The 12787-nt window shown below is 33.6% G+C and overlaps 1 protein-coding gene across 1 annotated transcript; it reads left to right on the forward strand.

The window, feature by feature from the left end:
* Window positions 1–2114: 2114 nt before the first annotated feature.
* On the forward strand, window positions 2115–10815 carry LOC128226020 (protein slit-like). The gene is made up of 2 exons (XM_052935918.1): window positions 2115–3335; window positions 10807–10815. The coding sequence occupies exons 1-2, from the start codon at window positions 2115–2117 to the stop codon at window positions 10813–10815; spliced, it is 1230 nt and encodes a 409-aa protein (XP_052791878.1).
* Window positions 10816–12787: the final 1972 nt, after the last annotated feature.

Raw genomic sequence — 12787 nt, forward strand, 5'->3', positions numbered from 1 at the left:
ACACGAGCTGAAAATGTCATTGACACGTGAGTTTTTCTAAATCTTCCACGTTTAGGAAAGTCCCACACAAGGCTAAAGTCATTCAGTATTATATCAGACGAGATATTAATATGGTAACCGTTTATAAACATGCAATAGACTTTAGTCGGAATGCGATCAATCCCGGCTGTTTTATGAAATAATTTTGAAATTATATATATAACATTCTTTTAAAAAGGTACCTTGATATTTCAATAGCCATTAAATATTAAAGATTATGTCCATGTTTTAAATCATGCATTGATAACTTGGAATTACACAATTATAAAACATGAGATTGAATCGAGTACACACAAATTAATTATATTGACTTTATCTTAAAGCTGCACTCTCACAGATTGAACGTTTTGACAACTTTTTTATTTTTTGTCTTGAAACGAGCAAATTTTTGCGAAAATCAATGGAAACCAGTTATACAAGAATGCTGACAAAAAATTAGATCGCAGATTTTTATATTTCAAGACAAAAATCATGTTTTATGCATTTTTCTTAAACCGTTAGTAACGGTTTAAGCCACAAAACAGTAATTTTCGAACGGAAATATGAAAATCTACGATCTGATTTTTTGTCAGCAATCTTTTATCATTGGCTTGCAGATATTTATGCAAAAATTTGCTCTTTCAAAGACAAAAAACGTTCTAAAATGGTATATCTGTGACAGTGCAGCTTTAACTAATATACATAAACCATTTTTACTTACCCTCCTGAAGTGTTATAAACTGCCAACCAAAGATTTATTGAATACACTCACGGCGAAAAAGGGAATCCATTTGTTTGCCAAGGCAAACATGAGGAAGATCATCACAAACTTCAAGTTTTACTGTGGACTTAGTGGTATAGTGTTTCAAAAAGATTTTTTGAAGTAAAATGTGAGTTGCATTTTTACAATTAACAATATTAAACTATTATGTACAATTTTTCTAGCTAAACAGCGAAATTTTAAGCTTTTTTAATACTAGCATATTTTTGTTCTGTTATATTTAAAAGTAAAATCAGTTATATTATTATAAGATTATTTTCATGTGCGATTATGTAAGTAAATTTTAAGCTATTTGATTTTATACGAAGTAAGGTTACAATGAGCATATTCTAAAATATCTGCAGGAATAAATACAATGCAAATTAATTATGTCCGGTTTCCAAACCAACTTCTTTATTTACAATCACTTGATATTGACAATAGACCATTCTTTCTTGTTTAAGGACATTTTCGGCAATTTCCTTCACGTGTAAATGTACTCAAAAATAATTGCGGCGATTCCAGAGTAAAATTTATATTCCGACACATGCTTTTTAAATACCAACACCTTCTAACCCTTTATGTTTTGTCAGTACCAAACAGGATTTACCCTACCAAAAGGGGTGGTGTTTGTGGGCTAGCCTCATATCACATCATAACTGCATTATTTGTTTTTATTAATTATCTTTTAATGATTTGAATTTACAGGAAGACAGTGCTGTATCTAGCACTCATATGGGTACAGACACACGTGTTGCGTTTGTCTGAAGCATCAGGAGTGACGTGCCCAAACGGCATCCAATGGCAACCAGATAACATGCCCAAGAGGGACGACCTCTGTTGCAACACGCGGATATGCAACAAAGAAATTCAAGAGTCGCACGTGAAATATGAGGAATTCGACAAATGCTGCACATGTTACTCGTTCACCACTTGGGATGGTGAAGAAATCGATCTTTCCATTGAGTACATCTCAGTAAGTGGAAAATCTCTTGTTTTCGACGAAAATGAGTTTGATGAAAATAGTACCTACATGCTATCGCACCAACACGGAGAAATGACAGAAATACCAAGTAATTTTTGTGACTGGGATTCAGATTCAAGGCTTCATGGAATGTTTAATGCGTACATGTTGAAAATACAATACTACTGGCCGAGAATTGTGAAATTGGATTTGCGAGGAAACAAAATCAGGCGAATACTTAACTTAAACTGTATAAGTCACCTCGATACCATAGACTTATCAAATAACAAAATATCAAAGCTTACAAATAATTCAATAAACAAACTGTCCTTTCTTCGGAAAATTGACTTGTCACATAATGAAATAAAAAAGATGGAACCTTATTTCTTATCTCAACCAACACAAAGCATATTTTTTGCAGACATTAGTAACAATCAACTTCCGGTCCTAGATGTGTCAAACTTGATGTCCCTATTTCCATTCTGCTCAATCGATTACACCTCGAATGTTATTGAACACCTCGTAAATGAACTTGACTTCACTTTGGACCCAGAAAAACATTATGGCCCTGGATTTGTACATCTAAATGAAAATGCTTTTGAACAGTTTCCTGACTTTGCTGATCTACTGAATCTCGAAAGCTTGCAACAGCTGGGACAGCTTATATCATTTGGTTTTGACCTTCGTGGTTTAGACCTTAAATGTGATTGCAACTTTGAGCCATTTCGGGACTTGGCTATTGCTATAAAAGAAACGCTTTGGCATGATTATATGAATATCACATGCAAAAGCCCAGAAAACTTAAAGGGTAAGACGGCAGTATATGTGAACCCTTTATTGCTCAATTGCACATTAGAAAGGGAAGACAACTGTCCGAGAAATTGCAAATGTGTTGATCAGCCTTATACAAACACAGTCTATGTTGATTGTTCGGATTTAGCACTTCGTGAAATGCCCGAAAATCTACCAAACTCAACCTTCTCAGCTTATATTCATCTAAATCTATCGAATAATTACATCACTGAACCGAAAGACACCAACTACGTACACAAGCTTACAGTGCTAGATCTGTCAGCTAATCATCTCAAGGACTTCAGCAATGAAATGGCTAACAAGCTGGAAAACGTGACAATCATAATATCTGACAATCCATATATACATAAAATTCCGCAACAGTTTCAACACAGAAACATTTGTAGAACGCAAATGGAGAATGTGTACATAAATTGTGGTTGTGAATTGGTTTGGATTGAACAATGGCTAAAAGCTAAATCATGTGTTGGTGAAAAACTGTTTTACTGTCATGTGCCCATGCATGGTCAAGTTTTTTCTAGAGACTTTTCCGCTGATTTACTTGACTGTGGACAAAATATTTTCCTTTTACACATGATTTTGACAATCATAGCTGTTACTATTGGAGTACTTAGCCTTGCAGCTACTTTGGTTTACAAGTTCTGGTACGAGATCTACATTTTGTGGAAAAGATTGAAACAGAAGAACATTGACAAGCACCATCCAGAATTCACTTACGATGTCGCAATCACCTTCAGTGAAGAAGATGATCAGCTACGAGAATGGGTCATGAATGTGTTGGTCAGTGGCTTGTCGAAAACCGGATACAATGTATTTCTACCATTCCGAGACGTTCCATTTGGCAATGAGAGGGATGGTGAAATTATAAAAACATTTGGTCAAACCCGATCTTTTTTGCTTATTATTTCGGAAAGTTACTTAAAAGAGTCTAAAGACTGTGACGCAGGCAGATCTTGGACGGAAAACGAATGGAAATACGCTTGGCATCAGTTTAAATCTGATCACAGGAAAAATATTGTACTCTTGAACTATGACTATGTATCATCATTTGACGTGAGCCATCGGCAAATTGCGGCTTTCTTAAGGGTCGGGTGCGTAGTCCAATTTGGTAATCACGGGAATAACTTAATTTCTGAAGTAAAGTCCAAAATAGGTCCACCTGGTGGCTACCTTCCTGCTAAAGCCTTGGTAAACAAGAAACCAATTTTAGACAGAACAATACTTCCACTAGATCCTAGAAAAAAAGAGAGATCGCAGTCGTCCAGCAGCATTGCCTCACTTTTATCTTCGAAAATATGGCCTATTGAAATTGTTGACAGTATAAAAGAACCAAAGAACGGCAACCATCTTGATCTTCTTTTTAATGGTCAAGGAAAGGATAGAAATGAAAAGCCTAAATTCGTTCGGGAATGTTGCAAACATAAATTTCAACAAGCAAACAACTTAAATGAATAAAGGTAAAAAATAAAAATACTTTTTCATAGGTTAGATATCATGTTTTTGTAGCTGAAAAATATTCTTTTGATGTGGTTTAATATTTACCAAAGATGTACAAGTATTCATTTTATCATTAGAATATGTATATACCTGTGACTAATTCAAAACATTGCGGAACCATTATTTAAACATTTGGTCAACAGAGGTAAGATATATGCCGAAATTAACATTGATACGGTATTCAAGCGAGACTTTAAATACGAAAGCTATGACCTGACCAAAAATGAACGCTCTTTGCTGGCCCAATTACGCACTGGATGAACATTTGGATGCAAGACTTTGTAGGCTATGTGATGCCCAAGTGGTTGAGAATTAGTGTCTTTTTGTATTAAACTGCTAATATAAGAATTTCATGCTTTGGTACTGTGCTTTCTGAAGATCATTTCACTGATCTAACTGCCGTTGAAAAATTAGCATTTTAAATGAAAAACAAAATAAGGCAGTTATCGAAGTACACTGTGAAAGCTTTTGCTCTAAGAAGAAGCACACTATATGCATTTATACTTGTATTATTATGCCGTATGTCATTAAATTTTGTATTAAACAATTATATGTTTCAACATTGCATTAACGACCATGTATCCTTATTTAACTGAAGGAAGTTACTTACTTACTTAAATATTTCACTGAAGAAAATTAAGCACAACCCCTGACTTGTCTTTTTTAGTTGTGTTATGCACACTTAACCCATTTCGGAAATGACGTCGTTTTAAATGTGTCCTAGCCCCTTGCGCGCTGACGTAAAGCATATAATAAATGTTTCATATTCGGGCTTGGTCACGAAAATCTCAACTGCAATGACTATTCCTTTATATTATACCTCACATAAATGTGTCCCTTCTTTGTGGGTATAAAGGTGATCGGTCCGTATATCAATGTATTTTAATTGACTGATCCTGAATTTTATTTTACCCGATTCATAAAGATACCTGCTCATCAGATTAAACCATTGATAGAATTTATGTTTTAATGTTATTTAAGAACATGTATGTTTTCATGAATAAGTACTTAATTATGCAATTGTATGTCCTTTTTTCAAATTCTTTAACATTCTACACTATTTTTGTTTTGGTATAAAAAAAAATCCTCTTTTTTAACAAGTTGTAAGGAACTTATTTTCAGGCTTTTGAAAAAAATATGTTTCGGTTCAAGAACGGAAGTTTAAGCAAAAGTTTAAGGAAATGAAATACTAGAACCTGTTATGTCGTTTAAAAACAAAAGCCAGATTAAAATCTATTTTTATATTAAGAGCTATGGACGAGCAAAGGAAAAAAATCAATATGTATCCTGTAGTACAAATTTTATTTTTAACATTTTTGTGACACATAACAAATATCAACACTTAACGATAGTGAAGTTTTAACAGAAGTGAAAAAAAAACACTACAAAAATAACGTGAAATGAAATAAATTCTTAAGACCGAACATTCCACACTTTTTATAAATTAATCTTTACTTCTAAACTTCAATTCAAAAAATAGTTTGCATCACTATTTCAAACCATTACTTTGTGCATGCATATAACTTATTGATACAATACGCTAGACATACAACATGATTATAATCTACAATTATATTGAATCAATACGCTCAAAATACACCAAGTTTGAAAACATTATTTGGCAAACTGAAAGAAATAAAAAGGTCTTACACTGCAGGTCAATTAAAAACAGCATGACCATATTCACAGTATGTTTTGAAAAAATCGTGAGATAACGGATATACCTTTTATGAATTATGAGCTTAGTTTAAATTCAAAATTTATAATCTATACACAAAAGAGGGATTTTTAATGCAGATTCATATTTGGCGGCAAACAACACAAATAAGTTGAACATATTATGTGGTGTAATTATAATCAACCTTTGTCAGTAAGTAGTAAGTGCTTAATGATGAAAGAATGTATGCTTAATAAAATAGAAAAGTTAAACGCTGGAAACATATCATTTCCATATTAAAACAATTTGAAATAGTATTGTTCGTTGACAGCTGTTTAAATTTGGTTGAAGAGGGTCTAGATATTAACAGTTTAATTAACATTGGAAAACATTAATCTTAAAAACATTTGCAGACTAGTCCGACTTATTGTAGCATTTTGTAATTCTTCATGCTGTGGCCAGATTGATCCGAGTTTGGCCTCATAAAAGCTCCTGTCAAGTGAAGATTTTATTCTTCAATCTTTAAATGTTGTAAGATTTATACCTCTTTTAATACCATCATAAAGATGAAAAAGTACTTCATGTATCTAGACATTTGTGGCATTACATCTAGTAAAACAGTGTCATAAATTTCATATTGACTTATAATTTTAGTATGATATGCATAAAAGAATCATGTTGATTTGACTCCCACTGTCAGTACTGTTCGGTAAAAGTAATCTTATTGAATTCATGACAAGGACCACTTGTAATGTAAAAGACATCACAATGCGTTTCAGTTATAAAGCGAATATACAGTGCTTGTAACTACTGAAACATTTCCCAAATTATTTTTTGACAGATTCTTATATTATTTCAAGGAAATTAAAGAAGGCTTGATATTTCTTGTACATTTCGAATAAACCAAACACTACAGCTAAAATACACATTTTCATGAGATGATTTATACTCATATTGGCTGCGACATGAACTACAATCTCTGCCTAATTTGGTAAAAACAAAGACAGAAACACAAAACTCTTTTAGCACTTTATATCATTAATTGGCGCTGTCTTTTTGCTGCCAGTTCCATGCACTGCTTTTTGTTTGGAATAGCCATTGTCGTTCAATAAAGGAGTGTTTTGTGTTGAATGAATAACTACCTTTTTTTCTTTTTGGAACTGCTAAAGTCCGTTTATTAGATCATAAAAGCAACAATGTCACAGGTAATAAAGTAATACATAGAAATATATTTTAAAAATAGATATACTCAAAGTATCTATTGAATGTACTTAAGGTATTTTATAAAGACATTCAGGAATCGGTAACTGACATTTTTTATTCGTAGGTATGTTTCTAGAGCAATCAGATCGTAATATAAATAAGACAATATATTTATGGGCTTCATTCTCCGGTCTCATATGAAGTATGTTTTATAAATACAGTAACATATTTGACTTAAAACAATATTAACACAGTTGTATTCTTTTTGGTGTACCTTATATCCTATTACAATATATTTGATGTCATTAAGCATTTTCTTTATACCACATTTTTTAAATAAGGCATTTATCGTCGACCGAAAATTGGATAATGAAGAACAATGGATAAAAAATCTTCAACCTCCTTGCAATAAATTTAAAGTTAGTCGCCACTAACTTATTTAATAATTTAATTTTGAATTGTTTAACTGTGTTGTCAACGATAGATTCATGAATTATATAATACCATGATTTCCACTCGATACTTACTTGTACACGTTTATTCCAGTACCTATGGATATACGGGTTTTCGAAAATTTGCCCCAAACCTTATTAAAAGTTTTGAATTTCACAGACATTTTCCATTGGATCGGAATGGCTTTTTTAACTATATTTATTTCCGCTATCCAATTAGTTTTGTTTTCAAGTTTATTCAGAATCAGATTGGTGTCTATAGTGCCAGTATTTGAAAGAATGTCGTTTACGAATATTAAATCCGATTCAATCCAATTCTTAAACAGTATACTTTTATTATTATGTTTTATAAATTTATTGCTCCAGATAATTTCTTTTCTAATATCATAAAAGGTATTGGGTGTTTTAGTTTGGTTGGCAGTCAGTTGTTTAAAATGAATCCACGTTGAAAGTAGTTGACTATAAAATTTGGTTAGTTTATATGTGATAGGTTGTAAAGATTTGATAGAGTTTATGTTCATGTAAAAGATGAGGAAATTCTTTCCGAACTGGTCAAGCAATACAGATGGTATAATTTTCCAGTTAGCATTAGTTTTACTTATAAGATGTGTTGCCCATTTTAATTTCATAGTTTTAGAGAAAAGTCTGGCATATCTAAACCACCCTCAAGTTTATTTCGAATAATTGTTGTGCGCTTTATTTTGTCTCTTTTTCCGTTCCATAACAATTTGAAGATCATCGAGTTAATTGTCTTAATAATGAAATCAGGTGTAACTATATTTTGGGCTAAGTATACTAGTTTTGGAAAAAGTAATGATTTTATAACAGTTATCTTCCCAAAAAGGTGAGTTTTCGTTTACTCCATGAATTAATAAGTTGTTTACAATTTTCGATTTTTTCAGTCCAGCTTAAATTTACACATTTATCTTTATCATTGCCAAAGAAAACCTTAGAGATTTTATATAGTCAGTTGTAAAATTAATACCATGAATCAATTTGATACTTTTGTATTTTGAACTTCCTATCCAAAGACCATGCGTTTTTGTCCGGTTAAGGCTAAGACCTGAATGTTTTCCAAAGGTATCTATTATTTCTAGAACAATAGGTATTTCATTTTGGTTTTTAAGAAATAACATTGTGTCATCAGCAAGCTGTGTAATTTTTATATGTTTTTCCAGTATCTTTATACCTTCGTACATTTCACAACTTTTTAATTTTATTAATAGAACTTCAACTACTCTAATAAAAAAGTAAAGCACAAAGAGGCCATCCTTGACGGACTCCACGATGTAGATATCCCTGTTATCGTTATGATCCCCGCCAAATATTTTTATATCGGAACTTTTCTCTGAAATTATGTTTAATAAGTTGGAATAGAAAGTATTTCTATTTTTTTCTATTATTAGGCGAATATAAATTTAGTAGTGTGTATGTTATTCCTTGTATTTTAGTATTAAGTAAAATATATCGGCCGTTTTCGTCACATAATTGGTCTTATATGCTGTATTGAATATCTTTTTTTAATAATATAGAGCAGCCTTTACTATTTGATTCACCATGACTGTGTACAGGTACCCAATCATGAAACTCATCTTTAATAACATGTTCAATATATTGTGTAAAGTGAGTTTCTTGTAGAAAAGCAATGTCAGCCTTTTGATTTTTGAGCCACTGAATTAAGCGCATACGTTTACCTCTTTCTCTTAGACCTTGAATGTTAAGGGATATAAGATGAATTATGTGCTGTTCCATAGTAGAGATTTAGTTATTATGAAAATATAAATATTGTATAAAAAAGTTCGATGGTTAAGTCCTAAATAAAACCTTCTTATCATTTAAGAAAACGAAAGATAAGAAAGTTAAAGGAACCATACGTATAGCAATTCTAATACACCAAAGTAGGCTAAACTTCTATTGAGGTAAATAACGTGTGTATATAAATTGAACATCAATATAATATTACAAACATGATGCAATCGACAAAATATTAACGTAATAAATATATTGTACATCGATAGTTAGCAATAACAACAAACATCGGGGAAGTACCACAATAACTGCAGAGAAAGTGATCAAATTAATGCTGGACTGAAATAACGGTACATTTATTGGAAATTAAGGCAAAACAAAACGAGCGTGTGTTTCCCAAAACCATCGGTGTTTAATATTACAAACCAATAAGTTATTTATGTCAATAGAAAGCATTCGCAAGTTGTATAGCGATGCCATTTATTTAAGTTACAGGCATTTACACCAGTTTCATATTGAACTGTGTTTTTATATAAAATAGCGAAACCAGGGATGTGCAATATATGTTTAAAACGACATGTAAGTTGTTTTAATAGCAATATTGGGGTGTGCAATATGTACTTTAAGATGGAAAAAAAACCCACCAGTTTCATATTAAACTGTGTGTCGGTTTTTAATAAATTGTATCGATTTAGGGTTTTGCAATATGTATCAAACAATAACAACAACTCCGTATTGACTGGGCGTAAGTTCCGTATGTAAGCGTATTAACATTGCGAAACAAACAAAAGTAACGACTTATATCAAACAAAAGATAAACGTAGCTATGTTATACAACAACAATTTGATGCAACAAAGATTGTTATGATAGAATACGCCTAACGTGTATAGATAAATCATATAAAATCGCAAATCAATCTCATAATCCGTAAATAGGATAGTGTCAGTCATCGCCATATAGTGTGGTCCAAGAAAGAAAACAGTTATTTTTCTTCTTTGACGTTTTGCCATAGTTTGTTTGTGATCGGTCGTGCATGATTTCTACAGGTGTGGGAGGCGACCTCTCCGGTGCATGGCCTACTTTTCCTTTGTTTGGAGTTGCGGTATTTTTTTTCTGCACTCGACATGTTTATAAAGCGATCAATTAGGAGTTGTCCGCTACAGCTGCTGGGCCTAGCATTTCTCGAGGATGCCGGTTTCTTTAGACTGGTATCTGATGTGCGCCCTCTGTTAACCTGATCGGTGTCTTGTGGCTTTTGAGGGCTGTTGCCCTGACTTTGCGACTTTGAGTCTGATTCGGAATCCGATCCGACTACCAAATTTTTAGACAGTAGCTTCTCTGGAATTAGAGGTTTCATCTTCTCGAAGAGACTTTCGGTTTCCTATGGTTTTTGTGAAGAAGAGATTGTGATTTGGACAAGGTCTGTAAGCGATGGCAAGGCAAAAGTGCAGCCCTTTGCATCAACTTTCTGCACTGTGCAAGTCTTGTGGCAGGCCTAGTGAATAGAAAATTGGAATAATGTAACCCTTTCGTGGCCTTCGGATTTTCAAGTGATCTAGCAACAGTACTTTTAATAATTTAGTATCATAATTTTCCAACTGACTAGACGTCTGCGTTGTTTAGGTCTTGGGGCAGGCATAGGGAATAGAAAATTGGTTGATTGCAACCCTTTATTGTAAATCTTGTTTTCAGGTGATCTGAACAACAGTTGTACATGTACTCATTAAGCCTGGTGACTATCAGCTGTTTGGCCCTATGACCATGAGCCTCCGTGATAACATTAAAGCACTATGCAACTCTTGAGGGAAAGATTGTGCAGAATTTAGAAAGTTTGTGTTTTGATGCTTGGCCAGGCATGACTTCTTTACTCTGTTCAAGAATACCCCCCCCCCCCCAACACACACACATGCCTCAAATACCCATTAAGCTTACTGAAGGAACACATGCTAAATTGGCTAAAATCTCAACTTTTGTCAATATATGATTTTATTCACCAATAAAGACGTATATTTACAGCCGTTTGCCTCTTGGACACTTCAGATCGGCCGTCTGCCTGATAGTGAAATGTGTGACAGAAAGTTCGAGAATATGTTCACTAAATCTGTCAAACTTAAACATTTGAATATTGACGGCTTTTGCTGCAATGCTGACGAATTCTGATTTACTCATGAATAGTTTTACATAACACCGGTTGTATAGTGATGCCTTATGATTAACAATCCAGAGGTTTGGTGATCTACACATTCTGGAAATCCTTACATTTTTCTTCCTGTTTTAAATATACTTTCATTATATAATGAAGCACTTTTTATTTTATATTTCAAGTTCATGTCCTTCATTTTTTTCCAAATGTTTCATATTTGATATTTTTAAGTAAAGCGCAGCTTATGTGCCTTTAATAAACCGGGTTTTCTTGAATGTTCTGATTTATCAGGGATAATGAGATTTTTACAGGGAAACTCTCGCTTCTTTTTAAAGAAGATAAGCTCTTTTTTCTACGTTTGATCAAGCGGGCTTATGCACGAAACACAGCTGCAAAGATTAAAAAGGAAATTGAGAAAAGGGACTGGTTTATGATAAGTGGTTTGAATGCCTTAGCTAAACATAACGAAACAGAGTTTGCTTTTTTGAAAAAACGTTTGTCTCCCCAAGTGTGTGGTTGTAGGTGAGAAATAATCAATGATGGACATAAAACTTGCACTTTTGTACTTGAGACGAATAAACATATGGGTCATCTACTGGTCATGACCAACATGCATACCAAGTATAAAGTCACTGGGCCCAAGTATGAATTTCCTGGGTCCAAACGTTCTTTTGTTTTTGAGAGGAAAGAAGTGTTAATCAACCTACAATTTTTTAACTTGACATACTGACCTTAAGATTAATAGAGGTCATGTACTTATCAAGACCAACTCGCAAACCAAGTTCGAAGTTCCTGTGTGCAAGCGTTCTTTACTTATTTAACTATAACCTCACTGTCACTGCGCCTATACCGCGACCTTGACCTTTAACCTACTAATCAAAAAATGAACAGGGGTCATCAACTCGTCATGATGAACTGTTATTCCAGGTCTAAAGTTCCTAGCTGCACGTTCCGTTTTTTTTTTTCACCTCAATGTCAAAATAGCAATCGAGGCCATATACTAGTCATAACCAACTGGCATTCTTAGTACGAAGTTCATCGGTGCAACTATAGTTGGTATTGGTCACCGCGACCTTGGCCTTTGACCTTCTGATCCAAAAATCGATATGGGTCATCAGCTAGTCATGACCAACTGGCATACCAAGTATTAAGTTTCTTAGTGCAAGCGGTCATTAGCTATTCAATGGGAGACCATTCTTTCAACTCAACACCACCTTGATATTTTCACCTACTGATCCCAATATCACTAGGGGTCATACACTAGTTTAAATCAACTGGCATAGCAAGGATGGAAATCCAGGCGGCAAGGATTCTAAAGTTATTGAGCGGAAACCATTTTTTCACCTCACGGTTACAGCGACCTTGACTTTTGACATACTGATCTCAAAATCAATCGGGGTCATCTTCTAGTTATGACCAAAAGGCATACTAAGTATGAAGCTCATGGGTGCAAGCGTTATTTAGTTAATGAGCGACACCGTTTTTTTATCGCAAGGTCACCGTTACCTTGACCGTTGACCTACTGATCCC

Source organism: Mya arenaria, chromosome 3 (genome assembly GCF_026914265.1).
Source record: "Mya arenaria isolate MELC-2E11 chromosome 3, ASM2691426v1".
Taxonomy (NCBI): Eukaryota; Metazoa; Mollusca; class Bivalvia; order Myida; family Myidae; genus Mya; species Mya arenaria.